Source organism: Sus scrofa, chromosome 2 (assembly GCF_000003025.6).
Source record: "Sus scrofa isolate TJ Tabasco breed Duroc chromosome 2, Sscrofa11.1, whole genome shotgun sequence".
NCBI classification, from domain to species: domain Eukaryota; kingdom Metazoa; phylum Chordata; class Mammalia; order Artiodactyla; family Suidae; genus Sus; species Sus scrofa.
Window position 1 is genome coordinate 140,330,478 of NC_010444.4, and position 24,165 is coordinate 140,354,642.

Sequence of the window (24,165 nt, forward strand, 5' to 3'; positions counted from 1 at the left end):
TAAGTGGATCTATGTAGTAATAGAGGGCGAAGGCGATGGCTTTGTTTACCTTCAGCCGACGCGGCCTCCCCCGCGGGTTTCGACGTTTGCCTCCAACTGGGTCAGTCCACCTTCTCCAATATGTTGGAGGGGGTGACTCGATAATGAGGAACCCACCCTTGTAGCTAAGTCAAAGAGCCGGGCCTCTTCCCGACAGCGCCATCCAAGAAGGGCTTTGAGAGATAAACGACGCGGTGCTCGAGCCCCCGCGGACGGTTCGGGGGATTCTGCATATCGGGGTGATCTCCCCGCTCTCCTCAGGGGCCCGTTGGTTCGCTCCGGCGCCTTTTAAGGGCACCGTGGGGCGAACCGAGCGCTCAGAGCTGCTCTGGCCGCGGCCCTGGGAGCTGGAGGAGCCGCGGTAGGTGGCGGAGGGCAGGTGGCGCTGTGGCCTCGGGGCGGGCACCTCGACCGTCCCTCCCTCTTTCCCTTTTTCCCCTCCCCCAGCCTGGCCGCCTGCGAGGCAGGGCCTCGCTGGCCGCCTCCGCGGGGAGAGCACGGGACCCGGTGGGGGAGGGGGTGGCGGAGTGCTAAGTCCCAGACCCTCTCCATCCTCTGCGTCCTGAGTTCGCTTCCCGCGGCCAGGTGATGGGAGCTGATTGGGAAGAGACGAGCGACAGCCCCCATGAGCGTGCCCTGGCGCCCCCCCGGGGGGGGGGGCGGCAGCGGACGCCCCATGCCCCACCCCGCCGGGACAGGCAGGGCAACCGAGGGAGAGGTTGAAGATTGGAAGGGGGGCCTAGCCTTTTGCTTCTTCATTGGGGTGGGGGGAGGGGTGCTCCCCACTTGTCACCCTTATCCCCACCAGTGCCATATGGAGGAAGAGCAGTCAGGTCCCTACATACCTGTTCATGCACCTCCATGCCTGCCTCATGTTTTCCTTAGTCTCCCCCAGAGCTGTGGGACTGGGACCTAGGGGGAAGGTCCCCATGGGTTTTTGACTCTCCTCCCCTTTGGCCTCACTTGATCCTAGGTTCTCCAGGTTTCAGCACAACCTCAGCATCCCTGAAACCCTAATGTCAGGGATTACTGCCAACCCATGGGGTCGGGGTGGCAGGGGTCCAACCTTTATTTGGGGGGGTGATGGTGGAGAGAAACCCTGGATTGAGAGTTGGGCCTGGTGGGGTTTGGAGGAGGGCCTAGCCGCCTGCTGCTCTGTGTAGGGCTGAGCCCCGTGCCAGTTGTTAAGCTGAGAAGTTTTAACTTGTTTAGTGAACGTTCAGGGCTGTCTGCCCCTCAGATACACAAAATGGAAGGGGAAGGAAGGCGGCAAGAGAGGGCTTCTTACACTTTTTTCTATGCCTGCCTGAGAAAGAGGAGGCCCCTCGTGGAGCTGGTTTGCCTTCTTTTGTGTCCTGGTTTGATTCCTTATGGCTTCCGTTCTGTTCCCCCTCTCAGCCTGGCCTGTTTTAGGAAACTCAGACAGAGAGTATCAGTTGCGTGGTGGTAGTTGCATTGTTCCAATTACCGCCGTGTGTGGCCACATCCCAACAATTAAAATGCAGAAAAACACAAAATCACTCTCTTCCCTTGATCCCAGAGAGGGCTAGAAGTTTGCTGTTTGGCTAAATGCCTCATGAAGAGCTTAAAAGAGTTTTGCTTCACTCCCTGCTCCTCATGGCTGGTCAGCTTGAGGCCTGGGGTGTCTGGGGGTAAAAGCCTGCAGTTAGGTTCCCTCTCTGGTTGATTTTTGAGGGCAGAGTTAAGAAACCAAGAGCAGAAGTGATATAAGCTTTAGCTTCTACAAGAACATAGGGGAAGCAGCCGAAAGGAGCTCCCAGGAAGCTGGAACTCTGTTCGGAGTGGTAGTAATAATTATGCATGAAAATGTTATTTAGCCATAGTGATGACTGACTTCTCCAACACCTTTTTTCCCTTAAACTCCAAGTACACGAAGGTGTATTTCTTTGCATTTCCTTGTGGTCTGCCTTCTTTTGAGGTGAGAGTGGGTAGAGAGGATCCCCTCTTTTTCTGCCTAGGTAGAGAGTGGTCTGCCCTCAAGGTCACAGAACAACCCTTTTGGGCTTCTCTTGGTGTGCAGGTGAAGGAGGTTGGGATCCAGCCAAGTAGATCAACCCAATTGCCTTCTTCATGTTGGTATTAGCACTTTTGGCATTCTGAGGGTTTGTAGAAGATCAAATAGGAGGGATGAGAAACCCGGCAGTTTGTGTGGACTCCTGATTTGTATAGGCTTGGATGTATACTTTTTACATAGTGATATTTGGCATAATATTTTTCCAGTGACAGAGTGTGGTTATTCTGCCCATTTTACCTATGAGTAAACTGAGGCAAAGAAAGGTTAGATTTGCCAATCGGACCCATATTTGATTTCTTTTTTTTTTTTTTTTTTTTTTTTTTTTTTTTGCTTTTTAGGGCCATATGGAGATTCCCAGGCTAGGGGTCTAATCAGAGGTACAGCTGCTGGCCACACTGAGTGAGGCCAGGGATTGAACCCACAACCTCATGGTTCCTAGTTGGATTCATTTCCTCTACGCCACAATGGGAACTCCTTGATTTCTTGATAGTTGTATCTGCTAGCAAATGTTACTTAGACGTCTGGTGTGCCGTCTGCCTGCTGGTCATTTCTGGGAATAGGCAGAACAGTTTGGAAATGTTAGGTTAACTTCCCCTCCTCCCTTGAGCAAGGCCCCTCAGGCAGTTGTGTGGGTTTGAAGCCTGTTCTCTGATAGAATTTGTTTGCTTCTGCTGTAATTGACCATGAGAAAGAGTCTTGATTAATTGTATTCATGGTCTTTGAGTCAGATCAGGCTAAAAACTTAGTTGAGTGAAGTCAGAGTTGTTTTCAATCTCTCTAGAGTTGAAATGTAAATGGAGTCACCCTGGTACCATTTCCTTATTCTCTTATGAGAGAATATGTACAGTATCTGTTGGAGAAGAATAATAAGATAGCAGCTCTTGAGGCTAAGGAGAACATAATACCTTGTTTACTCTGATTGTTTTGAAGCAGAAATTCATTCCTACAACCACTGTTCCTCTTTGTTCCCTATTAATATTTCTGATGTTTAGGAAAAGTTTACCTCTCTTTGCTTATGACTAGAAGATAAAATATTGGACTAATCAGGACAGAAATAACAATTTGGGCGTCTCTCTCCTTTGAGCTGGTTTTTTGTTTGTTTGTTTGTTTGTTTTTGTTTTTTTTTTTTGTCTTTTCGCCATTTCTTGGGCTGCTCCCGCGGCATATGGAGGTTCCCAGGCTAGGGGTCGAATTGGAGCTGTAGCTGCCAGCCTACACCACAGCCACAGCAACGCGGGATCCGAGCCGCATCTGCAACCTACACCACAGCTCACGGCAACGCCGGATCGTTAACTCACTGAGCAAGGGCAAGGATCGAACCCGCAACCTCATGGTTTCTAGTCGGATTCGTTAACCACTGTGCCACGACGGGAACTCCTGAGCTGTTTTCTAAGTGGTGCCAGTGTTCTGGATATGCAGAGCAGGGCATGAACCAGGTTAGGAGTGGCAAATAGGTTTCAATTTGCTTACCAAGTCCATTTCATTTTACTGGTTATCTGGACTACCAAGTTGAGAATGTTTCTGAGGCCATGTTTAGGCTTAGCATGAAAGAGCTGTTGTCAATTAATGATGTCTGCCAGAGGCCTGACATAGGGATGCTGTGGTATGTGTGCCATGCATTTTCTATCTCTGGACTAGGTACATCTCTAATATCACTTGGGGCTGGTCCCTCTATAATTGGCAGACTCAGCAGGCATGACTGGAGAGGGAAGTCCCAATGGTGCTAGAATGGTGCTGCAGTGGCAGAAGACGGCTCACGAGTGAGGTCTGGAAGAACGACAGGGAAGACATCCATCATTTGCTCCACAGTGTGCAAGTCAAATCCCGGGGAGAATCATGATAACCCTGATCACTGAGCAGCTACAGAAGCAGACTCTGGATGAGCTGAAATGCACACGCTTCAGCATCAGTCTGGTAAAAGACCAGTCTTCCTGCTTCTCCACGACCCCCTCCCCCTTTTTTCTGAGGCTGTTTGTTGTTACTGCTTCACCCTCATCCTGTGCTCTTTGAGTCATAATACTTGTATTGGAAGAGCCCATTAGAGGTTCAAAACCCAGCCCAAAAGGAAGGGGGCAGGGATTTTTCAACTGTTAGAGAAGGGACACCAAAATCTGGGTGGAGAAGGGTTTGAGATACTGTTTGATGTGGATTATCTCACTAACTTTGGAAAAACAAGAAGAAGAGAACACTTAGGGGTCCCTAACATCTGTATAGCCCATAAATTGCAGGGGTGAACTAGAGAGGGCTTCCTGGAAATCTGTCCTGATTCTGAATCATGATGGATATTTCTGTCTCTTAGCCTTTGCCTGATCATGCAGACATCTCCAACTGTGGGAACCCTTTCCAGCTTGTGTCTGGTAAGATGTGTATATTTGTGTGTATGCCTGTGCCTCCATCCATACATTTTTTTCATTGGTTTCCCGTAACCAGGACCAGCTAGCCCACCTCCACAGCTATCTTGCCAGGATCACCCACTGAGATTGGTGCTAGTCTCCATTTTACTGCACCAGCATGTTTTTACCTGTTTAGTTTGCCCTTATTCTAATGTCATGGAGACTTTTATAATCTTTTTTTTTTTTTTTTTTTTTTTTTTAAGGGCCACACCTGGCATATAGAAGTTCCCAGGCTAAAGGTTGACTTGGAACTGCAGCTGCCAACCTATACCACAACCACAGCAACATGGGATCTGAGCTGCATCTGCTACCTACACTGCAGCCTATGACAATGCCAGATCCTTAACCCACTGAACGGGACTGGGGATAGAACCCAGAACCATAACCTCATGGATTCTAGTCAGGTTCGTTACTGCTGAGCCACAGCAGGAACTCCTAATATCTAGGTTTTTTTTTTTTTTTTTTGCCTTTTAGGGCTGCATTCACGGCATATGGAGGTTCCCAGGCTAGGGGTCAAAATGGAGCTACAGCTGCCAGCCTGCACCATAGCCACAACAATGCAGGATTCAAACTATGTCTGCAACCTACACCACAGCTCACAGCAATGCCAGATCCTTGACCCACTGAGCGAGGCCAGGGATTGAACCCCCAACCTCATGGTTCCTAGTTGTATTTGTTTCTGCTGCACAACAGGAACTCCCTAAAATCTAATTTTTTGAGTAGACAGTACATTTACATTTCAAAAATTTTTATTTTTATTTGTTTGTTTTTGGCCTTGCTCACAGCATATGGAAATTACCAGGCCAGGGATCAAACCCAGGCCACAGCAGTGACTTCAGCTGCTACAGTGACAATGCCAGATCTTTAACCTGCTGCTTCACAAGGGAACTTCCCCTAAATTTTATTTTATTTTTTTCTTTTTTTTAAGGCCACACCTGCGGCATTTGGGAGTTCCCAGGCTAGGGGTCAGATTGGAGCTATACCTGGCCTACACCACAACCACAGCAGCACCAGATCCAAGCCACATATGTGGCAGCGCTGGATCCTTAACGCAGTGAGCAAGGCCAGGGATTGAACTGGAATTCTCATGGACACTAGTAAGGTTCATTACTGCTGAGCCACAACTGGCACTTCCCACCCGCCACCTGCCAAGTTTTAAGTAGCAGAAACTTGTTATTGAAGTCTCCTTATCTTCCATCCACCCAACTCCTATCACCTTTCTAATTTATTTATTTATTTATTTATTTTTGTCTTTTTGCTATTTCTTGGGCCGCTCCTGCGGCATATGGAGGTTCCCAGGCTAGGGGTCGAATCGGAGCTGTGGCCACCAGCCTATGCCAGAGCCAAAGCAACGCGGGATCCGAGCTGCGTCTGCGACCTACACTACAGCTCACGGCAGCGCCGGATCGTTAACCCACTGAGCAAGGGCAGGGACCGAACCCGCGACCTCATGGTTCCTAGTCGGATTCGTTAACCACTGCGCCATGACGGGAACTCCCCTATCACCTTTCTAAAAGTAACTCCTGTTTGTGGTTTCTTGTCTATCCAACTATAGTTTCTTTATACATGTCACAGTAAATGTAAATTTTGTTGGGCTATGGCCTTGGCCTATGGACATTCCCAGGTTGGGGTCAAACCCACGCACAGTAGCAACCTGAGCCACTGGAGTGGCACTGCCAAATCCTTAACCTGCTGCACCACAAGGGAACTCCCTAAATGTAGATTTTTTTATTCCTACCCTCTTAACACGAAAGGTTGTATTCTGCATGTTTGACACTTTTTTTTAACTTTATGACTAGAAGATCTTTCTATAACAGTGTGTTAAATGTTTCCTTGTGGACAGCCAGATCCAAAGGAACATGAGCAGTCTTAGGGTTTTCCCAAGCATGGCTTCCACTGTCAAAGGCCTTCCCCACTCTATTTTTGCCTACCCTTAGGAATACAGATCTTTTACTGGCTTGATCATCTAACTCCTGTCTTGGTGCTTTGACCCACAGGAAGGGGAAAGGCTAAGGACGGAAGGCATAGTTCTCCTTTTCACAACTCAGGGCAGGGGGTTGGGGGAGCAAAGCAGAGCCTGGTGGAGTAGAGTGAGGGGTGAGCATGGCATAAGCACGTTTGCTTCTTCTGACTCATTGCACCTTTGAGAGGGAGTAGCAGACGATATATGAGACTATGTTTTCAGTTTCAGATGGTTTCTCATAAAGGAGGCAGTAGAGTACAGTGGTTAAAAGCCCTAGCTTGAGCGAGTTTCCCTGGTGGCTCAGTGGTAACAAACCCGACTAGTATCCATGAGGACACAGGTTTGATCCTTGGCCCCTCTCAGTGGGTTGAAGATCTGGTATTGCTGTGACCTGTGGTGTGGGTCCCAGATTCGGCTCGGATCTGGCATTGCTGTGGCTGTGGTGTAGGCTCACAGCTGTAACTCTGATTCAACCCATGGCCTGGGAACTTCTGTATGCCGCGGGTACAGCCCTAAAAAACAAAAAATAAAAAAAATTTTTAAAAGACTTAGGTTTAGGAGTTCCCGTCGTGGCACAGTGGTTAATGAACCCGACTAGGAACCATGACGTTCCAGGTGTTCTATCCCTGGCCTCGCTCAGTGGGTTAAGGATCCGGTGTTGCCGTGAACTGCGGTGTAGGTCACAGATGTGGCTCAAATCTGACGTTGCTGTGGCTGTGGTGTAGGCCTGCAGCTATAGCTCCAATTAGACCCCTAGCCTGGGAACCTCCATATGCTGCAGGTGCAGCCCTAGAAAAGACAAAAAAAAAAAAAAAAAAAAAAGACTTAGCTTTGGCATCAGACAAATCTAGGTGTGAATACTGCTTTGGTCATTTGATTCCTACATGACTTTTGGCAAGTTATAGAACTTCTCTTATCTGTGAAATGGGGGTAGTTATAGAACCTAACTCATGAGATTTTTGAGACATGTCACATAGAGTACTCATTACATTGTGTGGCACGTAGTAAGCTTTTAAAAATATATTAGCTATCACAGGAGTTCCCAACCTGGCTTAGTGGTTAACGAACTTGGCTAGTATCCATGAGGATGTGGGTTCCATCCCTGGCCTCTCTCAGTGGGTTAAGGATCTGGCGTTGCCGTGAACTGTGGGGTAGGTCGCAGACCCGACTCGGATTCTGAGTTGCTATGGCTGTGGTGTAGGCTGGCAGCTGTAGCTCCAATTCAACCCATAGCTTGGGAACTTCCACATGCCATGGGAGACAAAAAGACAAAAGACAAAAATAAAAATGTTAGTTATCATTAATATTAATTTTTATTCTGAATGCCTTCCAGAAGGTGCTTCCTGGAGGGGTCTGCCCCCATGTTCCTGTGCCGAGTTCCAGGACAGCCTCAACCTCAGTTACCATCCCTCAGGCTTGAGCCTGCACCTCAGACCACCCAGCCCGGGAAGTTCCCTACAGGAGCAGCCCCTCTCCCAAGTCCTAAGCCCTGAGCCCCCAGACCCAGAAAAGCTTCCTGTGCCCCCTGCCCCTCCGTCCAAGAGGCACTGCCGCTCACTCTCAGTGCCCGTGGACCTGTCTCGCTGGCAGCCGGTGTGGCGGCCCGCCCCCTCCAAGCTGTGGACTCCCATCAAGCACCGGGGCAGTGGTGGAGGGGGTGGGCCGCAGGTGCCTCACCAGAGCCCCCCGAAGCGGGTCTCCAGCCTCAGGTTCCTCCAAGCTCCCAGTGCCTCTTCTCAATGTGCCCCAGCCCACAGACCCTACAGTCCCCCTTTCTTCAGCCTGGCCCTGGCCCAAGAGTCCTCTCGTCCCTCTGCTGCCTCCCCGCAGAGTGGCTCCTGGGAGAGTGATGCTGAGTCCTTGTCACCTTGCCCACCCCAGCGCCGCTTCTCCCTGTCGCCCAGCCTGGGCCCACAGGCAAGCCGCTTCTTGCCCTCTGCCCGGAGCTCCCCCGCATCCTCCCCGGAGCTGCCCTGGCGACCTCGAGGCCTGCGCAATCTTCCCCGAAGCCGCTCACAGCCTTGCGATCTTGATGCCCGAAAAGCTGGGGTCAAGCGGCGCCATGAGGAGGACCCGCGGCGGCTGCGGCCTTCCTTGGACTTTGACAAGATGAATCAGGTGGGACCTGCAGGACCAGGGAGGCTTGGATGGGAGTAGGGGCACTGTTCCGTTTTCACTTTTGTGCTGTCCTCTAGCTCTGGGCCCTTCCTGGGTCTCCCCAGGAGCTCCTTTCTCTCTGAGCTTTTTGCTAGGGTGTTCTGTCTCCATTTACCCAGGACTATCCCGGTTTTAGCCCTGAAGGTCCCAGGTCTTGTGAAAAGCCTCAGTCCTGGGGGGTTCCAGAGAAACTTGGGATGAGACCTCTGTTAAACCTTCCAACAGAGATCCCACATTGTCATGCTAGAGGCACTTTGGCTCCTCTCTGAGAAGGCAAGAGCTACCAAAGCTCCATCATCAGTGCCCCACCCTCCTCACACATGGCTGGCTTTACCCCTTGCCCTTCGCTGCTTGCTGTGGGTCTGTGACGGCTTAAGCATGGCAGTCTGCTACATCATTCATCTGCCCAACAAATGTTTTTGACTTCCCAGTGTGCGTGCAGTTGTTGTATGCACTTGCCCACTTTTTCCATGTTCTTCCTTCTAAATTACTGGGTTGCAAACCTTTTCGAATAAGTGAGAACCTATTCACTCATTCATAGAATCATTCATTCAACTAGTCAGCAAACAATATTGAATACCTGCTATGTAGCAGGCTCTGAGGAGGCACTAGCAATCCAGTAGTGGAATAAGCAGACAGCATTCCTGCCCACGTGAAGATTTTATTGATTAATTGATTTTTGCTTTTTAGGGCCGCACCTGCGGTATGTGGAGGTTCCCAGGCTAGGGGTCTGATAGGAGCTACAGCTGCTGAAGCCTCAGATCTGCGTCTGCGACGTACACCATAGCTCACAGCAACACCAGCTCCTTAACCCACTGAGCAAGGCCAGAGATCGAACCTGCAACCTCATGGTTCCTAGTCGGATTTGTTTCCGCCCCACCACGACGGGAACTCCCATGTGAAGATTTTAAACCTGCTTCTAATCTTGAATCTCATAGAAACTGTGGGCTCTTTCTTCAAAGAAATGTGCATGTATACCAAATATCCCAAATTTTATCAGGGAGGTCATGACCTCACCCTAATGCTTAGGACTCCTGCCTTCAAGGCACTCTGGGCCAGGGTTCTCTGGGAAGTGAGTGTCTTTCTTTGCTTTAATTTTGTTTGTTTGTTTGACAGAAACCATACTCAGGAGGTCTCTGTCTCCAAGAAACAGCCCCGGAAGGCAGCAGTAACTCTCCACCGTGGTTCATGGCCTGTAGCCCCCCGCCTCTCTCTGCTTCCTGCAGCCCCATTGGGGGTTCCTCCCAGGTGCTGAGTGAAAGCGAAGAGGAGGAAGAGGGGGCCGTGCGGTGGGGGCGGCAGGCGCTGAGCAAGCGGACACTGTGCCAGCAGGACTTTGGGGACCTGGACTTGAATCTGATTGAGGAGAACTAAAACTGAGAGGCTGCTTCCTGGGGCCACACAGACTGACTCTCTTATGGCTACTAACAAGTGTCGAGGTCCCAAGGCCCGGGGCCCAGCCTGGGAATGGGGGTGAGTGGAGGGCTCCGACTCAGGGCAGCCGGAAATCTTCTCGCTCCAGGAAGCTCGACCATGCCGAGAGACTGGCCGGGACAAGATAAACGGAGCTGGTGGCGGGAGGGACAGCCCCAGAGCAGACCCTCCCCGTGGCGGCCCTGAGTGTGAGTATCCCTGCCGCCAGAAATCAGTGGGCAGGGAAGGGATGGGTCTGCTGACCCCCGCTCGGGGAATTTCACTAGCCCCTTTGCTTCAAAGGGCACTTGTGTCTTAGAATTTGGCCAGGGTGGGGGGTGTTGATTCAGCCTCCTTGGAGAAATTGTGTGTGTGCGTGCGCGTGCATGAGAGTGTACATGTAAATGTGTGTGCGGGTAGCCTTAGGGAAGGAGGGCAGTTGCTCCTTCACAGCAGAGCACCATGATACCCCCAGGATCCTGAGTTTTCACGGGACAGTGCGCTTGTCCAAGGAGTCGAGGGGAAGGACACCGAGGTTTTCTTTTTTCTAAGTGGCTCTGGAACCAGGCTTGTAATCCATGAGCACCCATGGCTCTGCAAAGGATTCTGTTCTAGGATGTAGCAGGGCCTTTTAAGTGGTGTGACCTCAGCTAATGGTCTTTTCCTTAGGCCCACACCCTCCCCTAGATAGGTGTAGTATTGGCTGGAGAGGGCTCTCCACCTTGGTTTTCAGCTGGCCTTTTTTCCCTCATCGGACTGCCTAGGCTGTATACAACCTGCCTCTCTCACTCCCTGAGTAGATGCAAGCACATGTGGGCAGCCGAGGCAGGGCTGAAGGGTTCCATCTCTCTCTTTGCTTCCCTACTGATGGCACCTTTTCCCCCTCACGCTCTGACCTTCAAGGGTCGAGAGCAAGGAAGGCCTTGTATTGAGGCGGACCTACAGCAGAAGTGGTGTTCAGTCCCCAGCAGGCATGGGTGAGCTCACGCCAGCACTGTCCTTTGGAAGCAGACTAGAGAAATCTGTTGTTATAAGATCCAGGCCCAGTCTCTTCTCTGACTTGCTTGAGAAAGAGGAAGGGGGTGTCAGCATTTACTAGTTTGCTTGTCTTCCACTCCTGCCAGGAAATGTTTATTGGCCTCTAATTGGCCCTTAGAGACCTCTGGGAGGTTGAGGCTCACTGAGGAATTGGCTGAGGATGTGTAAAGCAAAGGCTGTGAGAAGCAGCTGGGAGTTGGTTGTTGGATTGAATTTCCTTTTTTGTTTCATACCCACAACTTAAGCCAGGGCAGCAGGTCTCAGTGGCCACAGTGATGGGTTTAAGGACTGCAGGAGCCCTGTAGGGCTGGCTCCAATGGAGGTGCATACTGAAGCTGCTGCCACAATAGCTTGTGAGTCTCTGTCCAGCTTTGCTTAGACCCTGCAGGACAAATTGGACCTGCCCTTCCTGTTGATTAGAAGAAGGGCATTTTTCCAGGGTTTTGTAAGAACCAATTGCTCATGTTAGGGAAGAAGACCAAGGTCTATATGTGTTTTCTTCCTCGTGGAATTGAACCTGTCATTTTCTGGGTCTCCTACATGTCGGATGGGAGCATCAGTGAGGCCCCAGCCTTATTGCTTCCACAACAGATGACGTGGCTATTTCTTCTCCAGCCTCCAGCCCTCATAGGTTCTACCCTTCCAGGGCTCCTTCCCTTCTCCTGCTAGTTAGTTATCACCTACTACCAGTGAGCTACCAGGTCTCTAGGGGCCTGAGAGGCTCTCAGGAGAATCCAGGGAAACGGTGAGCCCAGGAGTTACCCATCCTTGGTTTCATCCCTCTCCTGGCTCTTCTCCCTCTTTAGGCCATAATTTCCCTGGTGCCAGCTTCTTTTCCTCCTGGGGCATCCTCATCCTTGGGCTCTCTGCTGCAGATTGGCTGTGCCACCTTCCAGTGGGCCACTGGTAATGCCGGCGGGGTCTCTGCAGGCACAAAGCTGAAGAAGTGAGGGCAGTAATTCTGCCTCCACCCTGGCTTCCCCGAAGCCCTAGAGCTCCATCCTTAGGGGAGAAGGCCTATAGATGCCATATTTGAATTCCATTACTTTCAGACCTGGAAAGTTAAACTGGCTGGAGTTATCATTTTGTTTCCCAGTCTAAGTACCTGTGGCCCTGGGACAAGCCTTTTTGAGAAGTGGTTTATTTTGCTTTACACATAGATCTGTTCCAACAGTTTTGTGTAAACCAAATGCTATTTTTCAGTGCATTTGGACAGCTGACCATTTAAAAACAGCCTGTGATTGCTTCTTTTGTAAAGCAGACAACCTCCCTCTACTTTTAGCTGTTTTGACTATTTGGATTTTCACATATTGGGCTTACCCAGAGTGGAACGCACCTCTGCGGAGCTGTGGTTGACGCTGGGTAGACATCTGCATCTGTGTCGTGTGTGTGGTGTGGCTGACCAGTAGGTGAGTATTCCTGCGTGTGTGAGTGAAGCCACTCCCAGGCTGGTGCTCTCCTCCTGTGCCCGGTGACTGCCCAGTGGCAGCTCCAGCTGCCCTTCACTCCCACCTGCTGCCAAAGTCCCTGTGCTAATGGGATTACAAATATGAAAAGTGGAAAAAAATTTTTCGTAAACTTTGTTTTATATTAAAAAAAAAATCCATAAGTCTGTGTGTGTTAAACATGAGGTCCTGCCTCTGTGGCTGTGTTTGAAAAAATAAAGTTTTATTAGAATAATCCATTTTCCCAAGCAACTGTGTGTATTAGAGTGTCTTCTTCCTTTCTTCACAAAGAAAGGCAAGGAGGAAGCGAGGAGAAGGCCGGCCTAACTCTTCCAGTCCCTTCCTCTATGACATGGTTGAGCCCTTGCCCTTCGAGGGCAGTATTTGCTCCCTAGGCCCTTTGCGGCTGTAGTAGTTACATCCTATGGCCCAAGCTTCTGTTAAGGCCTTGGTGGTTTCTGGCACGCTGATTCTGTTTCTTATTTTCCTGATTCTTAAACCGATCTCCTCTTCCCTCCTGTCACTCTCATTCCAGCAAGTTGAAGTTAAGTATTTATATATTCCTGCTCCCTGAGAAATGCTTGATGGTGCAGTTAGAAACTTTTCTGGATTGGTTGGTAGGCTTTGGGAAGTGAGGAGAAGGCATAATAGGAGCCTTGACCAGGAATCTCTTTAAGAAGTTTTCATATCAGATCCTGAAGAGATGGAGATAAACTCCTCAGAGTTCAGATTCCAAAGACCTAAGCAATTTCCTCATCCTGAAAATACTGATTTGGGAAAATTCCTAGCAGTAGTGCTTCTCTTTTGCTCTAGAAGGTGGTGTTTCCCTAATGCTTCAATTTTGAATGTTCATTTGCTGGAAGAATCTGTGTGGCTCACACTCTCTCTTTAGACTTTCTATTCCACCCTTTCTTCTCCCTATGTTAGCATTCTTCCAATGTGTGTGGGTGAAGTGTAGTTGCTTAGAGAGCCAGGCAGGAGCCTCTTGTCCCTAAGGCATAGCCTTTCTTTACCAGTTGTGGTGTGGACTTGCCAGGCAGCAAGAAGAGTCAAGTTGCTTAGCCTCCGACCCAGTTTCCTGCTTCAAATTGGTGGCACTCATCATTGAATACCAATGAAGTGTGCAAGAGAACAGGATTGGCTTCACTACCTGGAGCAGGAAACTTTGAGGGGATGAAAATACACTCTAAAAAGAGTGGGAGTTGTCACCTGCCCTGGAAACAAAAGAAGGGCTTTTAGGGGGTAGGCAATGCCATGTGGTTAAAAAATCTCAGAATTACAGGTTTCTTCTTTAAAACTGCTGTTTTGTTTCATCTACTGTTTGAATAGGGGTAAAGCCAGAACTCTAAAATTGCTTCCCTTCGCTTTTTTTTTTTTCTGTTGCAATTTTTTGTTGGTTTTTTCTACTGTTTATTTTCTGCGAAGGCAAGTGTGATTTCCTTTTCCACTCATGAAGCCTAGGAAAGACTCTAAACTCCATGAAAGCAAAGGTTTTCAGTGTTGTGTCCCAACACTTGGAAAAATTACTGGCCTACGAAAAGAGCTGAAATTCTTATCTTTGCTGTCCCCATCCCTGAGCTTAGGCACATTTCTGTGTCTGTTGCTATGAGAAGCCAGCTTTGGACACTGGACAGTCATTAGAGCTCCATAATGGGAGAAAATCCCAGCAGTGAATTTTGAAGGAAAAGCTGCATGGCAGCTAGGTTCTGTATGGATTCACCCTTATTCCCTGCCTACCAACTACAGTTTGTGGGCCATGTGCTTTAAGAGGTGTTTCTTGACCCAGAAAAGCATTAGGCCTCAGGTTGGCTATGGGAGATGGAAATTACAAGGGAAAAAGTCCAAGGAAATGTTTCCTTGGTGCTCCACAGGGTTCTAGAATGACTTCTCTGGATGTTGCACTTTTGCAACAATCGGTTCCTCCCTCTTGGCTCCAACCTTTGCTGCAAGCCAAGTAGGTCAAGGGTAAAAGGGTTATTGACAGATTTCTGGATAGGCACATAAGTCTTGAAGAAAGAACTCTTACTGCTCTTATCTGTCTATAGGTCAGATCCATGAAAGATTTCTCGGGCACTTTTAGGACAGTAATCATGGATTAATACTAGACTTTTTTCTGGTTTATATCTGCTTCTGGTTTATATCTATATATACTCGACATCCATAAGACCATGGAACTTGGGCCAGTCTCTTAACAGGACCAATGTTAATGACTGAGATTTCCCACTGCCTGTTGTGAATATAAATCTAGGGGGAAAACACATACTCCCCCTCTCCACAGCCCCTTTTCTAACAGGAGTATCAGTTTCCCATGCCTGTAAATTCAGATAGGAGCATTTTTCTATGACTCCAGTCCCACTTGTTTGCTAAGGTGAGGTACTACTGGACAAGAAAAAAGAACCTCTATTTCAGGTCTCTGTCCAATTCCCCTAAAAGTTGAATTGAGAAGCCCCTGAACTTCTTATTGGCTGATTTGGAAGGGGAAGAAGACCCCTGGGGGTATGTCAAAACACTAAGATGTTGGAAGGACATTGGCCTTCAGCCAGTGTATGTGGCATTATCATATACAATGGATGTAACACATGGGTCAATTGGAGAGGAATCTATGAAGCATAGGTAGTACAGAATGGGCTGGTGCCATGTTATTGGCCCATGAGAAGAATGTGTCTCATGGATCAATGGGAAGAATGTTTCCTAAAAGATAATGACAGGGAAGGTAGTGCATGTTTTTAGGGTGGGAAATGAATAAGGTATTGGGGGCACTACTTAGCTCAAAATATCAACTCTCTAAGCACCCTGCCCCTCAGCCCCCCTACCCCAGTAAGTCTTTGGTGTCCAGGGAGGGTAAGCTAAGGCCTCCTCAGCTTAGGGACCCCCTGAAGACAGAGTGGCACCAGGATGGTTCCCTGAGGGACTGAAGGACCCGCCCACTTCCCCCACCCCAGCCGAAACTGCAATTCCCCTCCCTGCCGCAGGGGGCACTGCAGGCCCCGGGGAGGTTGGGGCGGAGCGCTGCGAGGGGCCCGGAGCTGCCGCCCCGCTCCGGAGCGCGGGGGGCGCTGTGCGGGGCCCGGCCTGCGGCTCCGCTCCCGGCCACGGGGGGCGCTGCGCGGCGCCGGTGGTTGGTGGTGGCTGTTGGGGGGGGTTGGGGGGGGAGCCGCGGCCGCGGGTGGTGCGGAGGGAGGCCTTGCGGGCGGATCGGGAGCTAGGCGGCGGAGGTGGTGGGAGGCGGCGGGAGGGAGTGCGGGTCTGGCGGGCCCTGGCGATGGCGGACGCGGCGGCCTCTCCGGTGGGCAAGCGGCTGCTGCTCCTGTTCGCGGACACCGCGGCCTCGTCCTCGGCCTCAGTCCCCGCGGCGGCGGCGGCGGCGGCGGCGCGGCGGCAGCGGCGGCAGGCGGAGATCCAGGGCCTGCGCTGCGCACTCGGGCCTGGCGGGCCGGCACGGTGCGGGCCATGAGCGGGGCGGTGCCCCAGGATCTAGCGGTGAGTGGCGGTCGAGGCGGGCACTCGAGGCCGGGGCTGCACGGCCTGCGGGCGGCCTCCCCGGGGGCCTTTGTGAGGGGGCGGTGGGGTGGGGGTGACCCAGTTCCGCGCCCCCGGATCTCCTCAGCGCCCCCCGCCGGCTCCTCAGCGCCCCGAGCTGTGGCCAGCATGGCTTCCGCGTCGGGGTGCGCGCCCCGGTTTACCCCGGGGGGGGCGGCCAGGGCGCTAGGAGCTGCAGCCTCCACCCGGCAGGCCCCGCCTCCTGAGCGACCCCTTTCGCAGCTCCCCCACCACCACGCCTTCGGAGCAGGCTCCCGCACCCTGGGCTCCAGGGCCCCTCAGAGTTGGGCTGGTGCAGCCGCTGCCTCCTGGAAGACCTCTCTTCCCCAGCCTCTCCCGAGAGACCTGCGCCCTGCTCCCTTCTTCTCGGAGCCCCTAGTGGGGCGGGAATGTGGGCAATTGTGGGAGGCACGGAGGCTGCAGTTGGAGCTACTCGGGGCTTTTTTATCTGGCAGTTACTTCCTCCTTGTCTGAGCCGGGCTCGGCCTGGCGGTCTCCAGAAAAGCCAGCTCTTGGAGACTCGCTTTGGGCTCCTCTCTCTCTGCGCTTCTGGGTGACAGGAGCTGCCGTTGTGGCTGTTTTCGATAAGTTTGAGATCTGTCCTAGCAGCCAAATAGGGCTGTTGGGTGGTGCTTTTTTGCTCCTAGCTAGGCTACTCCCCCAAACCTTGGGTGAGGTTTTGTTTTGAAACTTTGTATTGAGGCTTGGCCGCTTTTGAATACTTGCCGTGGTGTATTTTGTGATTAAAGTTGTTCAGTAATAGAACTTAACTAGCATTCGGGACCATGATGTGTTATTTTTGTTAATGTGGCAGCAAAATATTGCCTTTGAGCTTTGGCAAGCCTCTTTAGTTCCTCATTCTGATAGCGGCCCTAGCTTCTCTGTTGAGATAAGACTGGAAAAATAGGGGGCTTCTTTTGGATTGTGGTAGATCCGCAGTCACAAGAAAGATTTTCACGATGAACTTCCTTCTGCAGATACTTTATTCACTGTGAAGGGGAACGCGATTTTAAGATTTGATATTAACGTTGCAGGTTTCTAATAATCATTTTTCTACCTATTGATCAGTAGTGTTAAGCTTATTATTGTTTTTTTTTTCTGATATGCAAGCTTTATGGATTGTTTTGCTTTTGGCTGGCTTAGGCTTCTACTAAGTTCGTTTACTTTGATCTGTCTCCAAGCTCTATAAAGAAAAAGGCTGCTTGAACATTTATTTAGAAGGCTTCAATGGGGCGAATTTGTAAAGAGATAGCAGGAATATAACAGGGGTAAGGATGATGATTAAGAAGGGATTTGGGTTTAAATTCCTTTGCGCTTTCTTTAGAAGATTGCTTTTAAGGTTGAGACAGAAGAGAGGTGTTCCTCTCAGATCCAGTAATTTACCCCCTAAGTGCACTAAACATCCACCATTATATGCATATTTTGACCGAAGCCCTAGTCTGTGCCAGAGTTTCGGTTGGAGTTTTATTCTCTAGTTGTTTCCTCCATCAAATGAATTGGTAATGAGTTCTGCACCTGAAATGGCTACCCATGCACTTTGTTTGCTGGGCTCCCTAAGGACAGAGGTTTTTGAAGCTCGCTGAGATGCTGGACAACTATTAAGCTAAATACTGAGTAATTTCACCACTGGGCGGTTGGAATTGGTTCCTCACACCAAGTAAAATGTTGCCGTGATTCTTGGAAGTTATAGCAAAATGTCCACTATAGCTGCGTTGAGTTCTTGTGTAGAGCTGTATGCATATAGAAACAAAGGCAGTTCGGGGTTTTAAGAATGTGCTTATTCTTGTCTTGTGTGTATAACCAAGTGACCTAGATGAGACAACAGCCACAACAAAACTCAGAGCCTTTAAAAATTCTTCACCAGCTTGTAGAATTGCTCAGGAATTACTGTTGAGATGATGAGGTTCTGTTAATGACAATGACTAGTATAGGATCAGAACTGGCAGTTTGTTTTCCTTTTTCGTTAAAGACTTTTCCTTTGGACCCTAGGCTTGTGGGCCTTTCCAATTTGCACCACTCCGTAGTAAACACAACCGTCTTCCAATCAAAAGTGTTCTTCCTGTACTCAAGGGTGGAGTTTGCAAGCAACTGGCCTGTGATTGGGCAGATTTTCATTCAGCAATGTTTAAGATGTTTTCAGGCATGCTTGGTTTTGAGTAATGCATGGCAGGGCGCCCCCTGTTAAGGATGAGTAATTGAGGGTTGAATGAATGTGTTTTTGAAGTGATTGAAAGCACTTCTCAATTTTAGGCTCCATTAATATCCTCTTTCTAAATACTTTATGATCCAGAAATCTTTCAAAATGTAGTCCTGATCCATTAATGAACCCTTTTTTGGGAAAACAGTACCAAAGCCATATGCTACCTTAAGATGAAATGTGAAAAAAGATAAGTCAGGATCTTGTTGATCAAAAGTTTTGTTGATGAAAATTTGATAGGTGGGCATCTTCCTTACCAGAGTTATGCTGACAAATAACTACTGAGATTTTTAGGTTAAGTAGAAAAACAGCTCCCCCCCCATGGATAGTAACTTTATTTGTATTTCAAATAAGCCTGTTATGTGAAAGAAAGAAAGAGAAAAAGTCTCACTGCAAAATTAGTTTAATGGATTTTTATGCCTTTATTTCTAACTTGTTTTCTAATTCTGTGTCCTCTTTGTCATTGTTGGTTGAGGTAAATATCAGAGACCTTGGAACCTTCACATAAATAGGTATCATATGTAAACACATGAACCAAAAAAAGTGGATTTTTCTTTTTTTCATTGTTAAAAAGGCAAAAAAAAAAAAATCCAAAATTCTGGATTTTGCAGAATGTCAAGCAACCAAGAGTATATATAGGAAAGTCAACAGTCTCCATCCTTCTCCACATTCTACTTGCCGAAGAAGCCTGTACATCTTTCTTAATACTGGTAAAAAAAAAATATAAAAACACTTTTCTGTATACTAAGGTTGCTTTTTTTAGCAACTGCTAGCATTTGTGCAATGTCTGATGCCTGCTTTTTTCCCTTTGACATTAGACTATGAATATCAGTACCTATAGATCTTATTCATCTTTTAGATAACTACATTATGTATTCCATAGAATGGATGTACCATATTTTATTTAATGTTTTCCCTTTATGGTAGGCATTCAGGATATTTAAAATTTTTTGACCCTTACAGACAGTGCTGCAGTTAATATACTTGTGCATATATCTTTATATAATCATGATTTTGTTTCTGTACTTTAGCCATCAGGAATAGGATTGTTGAGTTAAGGACTACATGTATATATATGTTTTCTTTTTAGGGCCGTCCCTCTGGTATATGGAAGTTCCCAGGCTAGGGGTTGAATCAGAGCTGCAGCTGCTGGCCTGCACCACAGCCACAGCAATGCCAGATCTGAGCCAAGTCTTCAATCTACATCGCATCTCATGGCAATGTTGCATCCTTAACCCACTGAGTGGGGCCAGGGATCGAACTCGCATCCTCATGGGTACTAGTTGCATTCCTTACCCATGAGCCACAATGAGAATCCCTATGTTTTTATTTTATTAGGTAATGCCAGGTTATTTTCCTTTGAGGTAACAGCATTCCACACTCATACCAGCAGTGCATGCAGGCAGTGCTTGCTTCCCTTTACGTAATCTTGGCATCACTGGTGTCATCATTCTTTGTCAGTTTTGGCCATCTAATGGGTAAAAAATAGTACCTAACATTTTCCTGACTGCTGATCTTTTCCTGTGTTTATTGACCTCTTGCGTTTCTTTTATGACTTATTTATGCCAGTTTTTTTGCCTGTTTGAAAAAATTGGAGTCTTCTTATTCTGTATAAGTTCTGTACATGTTAGGCACATTAACTCCTTTACCTGTCAAATGGTCAAGTGTGTATTTTCTCTCATTTGTCTTTTAACTTTTGGGTTGCTTTGCCTCACAGGAAAATAACATGTTTATATCATTGGATTTCTGAGACCCCCCCCTGCACTGTTTTTTTTTTTTTTTGTCTATAAAGGGTGCACCTGCGGTATATGGAGGTTCCCAGGCTAGGGGTCAGATTGGAGCTGTAGCCACCGGCCTATGCCAGAGCCACAGCAACACTGGATCCGAGCTGTGTCTTCGACCTACACCACAGGTCATGGCAACGCCAGATCCGTAACCCACTGTCAAGATCAGGGATCAAAGTCGAAACCTCATGGTTCCTAGTCGGATTCGTTTCCGCTGCGCCATAACAGGAACTCCCTCTGAGATCTTTCTTAATGGCTTCTGTTGTTCACTTGCTCGGGAAGAGACCCCTCCCTCCATCCACCTTGAGCCTATGTAAATATTCTTCAAATTTTCTTTTTAATGTTTCATTTATTTTTACTTTTAGCTCTTTGGTCCAGAAGTGGCAGGTGTGATGGGGGCTCTAACTTTTCCAACTGAAATAGTAACTAGTTGTGGCAGCACCATTTTCATGAAATAAACCATCCTTTTCTTATGGTATGATAGAATTAAATGTGCTTTTAGTAACACTGATTTGTTTTCATTTTTTTGTTTGTTTTATGGCCACACCTGTGGCATATGAAAGTTACAGGACCAGGAATCTGTGGCAATGCCAGATCCTTTAACTCACTGTGTTGGGCCAAAGATTGAACCCATGCCCCCATAGTGACCTGAGCTGCTGCAGTTAGGTTCTTTTTTCTTTCTTTCTTTCTTTCTTTCTTTTCTTTCTTTCTGTCTGTCTGTCTGTCTGTCTGTCTGTCTCTCTCCCTCTCTCTCTCTCTCTTTTTTAAGGCTGCATCTGCAGCATATGGAAGTTCCTGGGCTAAGGGTCCAATCAGAACTACAGCTGCTGTCTACACCACAGCCACAGCAACACCAGATCCTTAACCCACTGAATGAGACCAAGGATCAGACCTGAATCCTCACAGATACTATGTTGGGTTTTTAACCCACTGAGCCACATATGGGAACTCCATGCAGTTGGATTCTTAACCCACTGTGCCACAGCAAGAACTCCAGCACTGATTTGTTTTGATTGTGTGTCTTACCTATGTCAGCTATCCAGAATTTGCAAGAGGAGTAAAAACATGTCTGCCTTATTTTATTATCACTTAATCTTCCATCTTCCATTTTAGACCTCCTTTCCTTTGAGATAATGTCATAATTGTTGCAGTGTCTAAGCTAGTACCATGTTTCTTCCATCTAGGAGTCTTCCAAAAGGAGTGAAAGCATATCCTTTTTTCTTTTTATTTTATTTTTTTAAATAACCTCCTCCAAGCCTTCCTCTTTGTCTCAGGTTAGGTGGACTTTAAAGTACCTCTCTAGGGAGAGTTCCTGTTGCGGCTCTGTGGAAACGAATCTGACTAGTATCCATGAAGTGCAGATTCGATCCCTGGCTTTGCTCAGTGGGTTAAGGATCCGGCATTGCCATGAGCTGTGGTGTAGGTCACAGACACGGCTCAAATCTGGCATTGCTGTAGATGTGGTGTAGGCCAGCATGTGCAGCAAAGCACATGGAGCCCTAGCCTAGAACCTCCGTGTGCTTTGGGTGTGGCCCTAAAAAGACAGAAAAAAGTAAAGTAGAAAAAATGCCTCTCTAGGGAGTTCCCATCATGGCTTAGCGGAAACATATCTGACTAGTATCCATGAGGACGCAGGTTCGATCCCTGACCTCCCTCAGCGGGTTAAGGATCCAGTGTTGCTGTGAGTTGTGGTGTTACTGTGAACTGTGGTGTGGGCCACGGATCGGCTCAGATCCTGCGTTGCTGTGGCTGTGGTGTAGTCCGGAGGCTATAGCTCTGATTCGACTCCTAGCCTGGGAACCTCCATATGCTTTGGGTGCCGTCCTAAAAAAAAGACAAATAAATAAGTAAAAATAAAATCAAATACCTCCCTAGTTTGTTTCTAGATAATGTGGTAATTATAATCAAGTCCAAGATAGTACCATGTTTCCTGGGTACAATTCAGTATTTTATTCTCAACGTATGTTTAAACATAGAACTTCAGCCATAATTGAAATAAGAGAGTATGGCTTTTTTTTTTTTTTTTTTTTTTGTCTTTTTAGGGCCACACACATGGCATATGGAGGTTCCCAGACTAGGGGTCAAATCTGAGCTGTAGCTGCTGGCCTATACCACAGCCACAACAATGCCAGATCCAAGCCGTGTCTGCCACCTACACCACAGCTCATGGCAACACTGGATCCTTAACCCTTTGAGCAAGGCAGGGATGGAACCTCATCCTCATGGGTACTAGTCAGATTCGTTTCCACTGAGCCACAATGGGAACTCCGAGAGTATGGCTTTTAATGATTATGCTTCAGTGTCTTTTTCTTGCTTATAATTCCAAAGTTAAATACAAAATCTGAATAATATTGTGAATTGTATGCTTCTATTAAAGTAAATGGAATGTGTTTGTAGATCACTGTACAGTTTAAAGAACTTTTTTTCCATAGTTTGAGTTTTATATTTTTATTTGGATCATACGATTATAAATGGAGTTTATTATTTTTCAAAAAAATAAAGAACTTTTTTTAATTTTAATTTTTTTTTGGCCATGGCATTTGGAGTTCCCAGGCCACCTAAGCTGCAGCTGTGGCAATGCTGTATCCTTAACCCACTGTGCTGGGTCGGGGATCAAACCCATGTCCCAGTGTTCCCAAGGTGCCACCCTATTGCACCACAGCAGGAGCTCCTAGTGTAGAGAACTTTAAATAAAAATGAGACTGTGCAAAAGAGCATGTAACGTTTAAATGTGAGCCCCTTTAAGAACACGTCTTTTGGGGGGTGCTGCACCCATGGTGTTTGGAAATTCCTAGGTCAGGGATCGAACCCATGCCACAGTTGTGACCTGTGCCACAGCCATGACAACACCAGATCTTTAACCCGCTGTGCCACGGGGAAACTTCCTATACCTTTGTTTTTAAGAGTTGCATCACTAATTCACCACCTGCTAAGGGTCCACTTCCTCCTTGAGTACTCACTTGCCTGGTTCTGTTATCTACCTTGTTCAAGTTGCTTTAGTTTCCCCTCCACCGGCCTAAATGGTAGCATGGCATTTTCTGTGGTTATTTTCTCAACAACAGCTGGGGTGGGTTCCTGTAGGCTTTGCTTCTACAAGGCCTGGGGGACACAACACCTGTTACTGCTTCTCAGTTTTCCACTCCCTTTGACAGGTTGGTGGTTTTTAAGCCCTCCCAACTCCACTATCTCTACTGCCAAAGTCTCTTTTACCCTTGTTCTTTAGTTGGGTAAAACTTGCCTGATTGTTGAGTACTCACTCTTAGGACGACATCTGTCAGTTTTGCAAGGGAGGAGCTCTGGGTTTTTTTGTGTCTTCAGGGGTAATCAGACTCTAGGGGACTGATTCTCACTAACCAAACTCAAGAGACTGATTTGTAAATCCACATGTAAGGTTATTAATTTACAATGGGAGATAAACCTATCCAGAGACCTGCACAGAGCCCCCTCCTGGTCTACTCAAGAGACCAAATTATAGATAAGATGAATCCTTGGTGTGCAAAGAATCAGACAAGGAAAATTGGGTGTTGACAAAAGGATATTTACAGCAAGCAGTCCTGATTTGATGATCCTCCACTTTCCTAGTACTTTTTGATTTCCTTTGTTTTATTACCCCTTAACCCTTTGCTTTTGGTTTTGAAATCGTATAAAGAAAAAAGAAAACCTGTCTGTTCTAGGGTTTATCACCTCTATAAAGCCTTTCTAAATCAGAGTGTTTTTTCCCCTTTGCTCCCTTATCAGTTTGTGGATACTTCTTTTGAAATACTTATCACAATTTTTATTGGTATAGATACATAACAAGATATATAGCTTATCTCCCCTACTATACTGTATGTTCATCAAGAACAGTTGGAACACATGCATTTTTATAAAGTATTTGGGGGAGTTCTGTCATGGCTCAGTGGTTAACAAATCTGACTAGGAACCATGAGGTTGCGGGTTTGATCCCTGGCCTTGCTCAGTGGGTTAAGGATCTGGTGTTGCCATGAACTATGGTATAGGTTGCATATGCGGCTTGAATCCCACGTTACTGTGGCTCTGGCCTAGGCCAGTGGCAACAGCTCCTATTGGACCCTAGCCTGGAAACTTCCATATGCCACAGGAGCGGCCCTAGAAAAGGCAAAAAAACAAACAAACAAAAAATGTATATAAAGTATTTGGGAG

The 24,165-nt window shown here is 47.8% G+C and overlaps 2 protein-coding genes across 2 annotated transcripts in view; both read left to right on the top strand.

Moving 5' to 3' along the window:
- Positions 124-12,735, top strand: FAM53C (family with sequence similarity 53 member C). The gene is made up of 5 exons (XM_005661691.3): positions 124-400; positions 3,759-3,988; positions 4,374-4,431; positions 7,764-8,548; positions 9,704-12,735. Exons 2-5 carry the CDS (start codon positions 3,911-3,913, stop codon positions 9,959-9,961), a joined length of 1,179 nt encoding a protein of 392 aa, XP_005661748.1. The 5' UTR covers positions 124-400; positions 3,759-3,910; the 3' UTR covers positions 9,962-12,735.
- Positions 15,668-24,165, top strand: part of KDM3B (lysine demethylase 3B) — a 72,412-nt gene continuing 63,914 nt past the window's right edge. The window contains 2 exon segments of the mRNA XM_003480917.4: positions 15,668-15,850; positions 15,853-15,963. Of these exon segments, the coding sequence (XP_003480965.2) occupies positions 15,746-15,850; positions 15,853-15,963 (216 nt within the window). The 5' untranslated portion in view covers positions 15,668-15,745.

Excerpts from the sequence above, each read along its gene's own strand:
- FAM53C (XM_005661691.3), top strand. The coding sequence starts at position 3,911 with ATGATAACCCTGATCACTGAGCAGCTACAGAAGCAGACTCTGGATGAG. Across the intron at positions 3,989-4,373 it reads CACGCTTCAGCATCAGTCTG|CCTTTGCCTGATCATGCAGA; the intron begins GTAAAAGACCAG and ends TCTGTCTCTTAG. Across the intron at positions 4,432-7,763 it reads CCCTTTCCAGCTTGTGTCTG|AAGGTGCTTCCTGGAGGGGT; the intron begins GTAAGATGTGTA and ends AATGCCTTCCAG.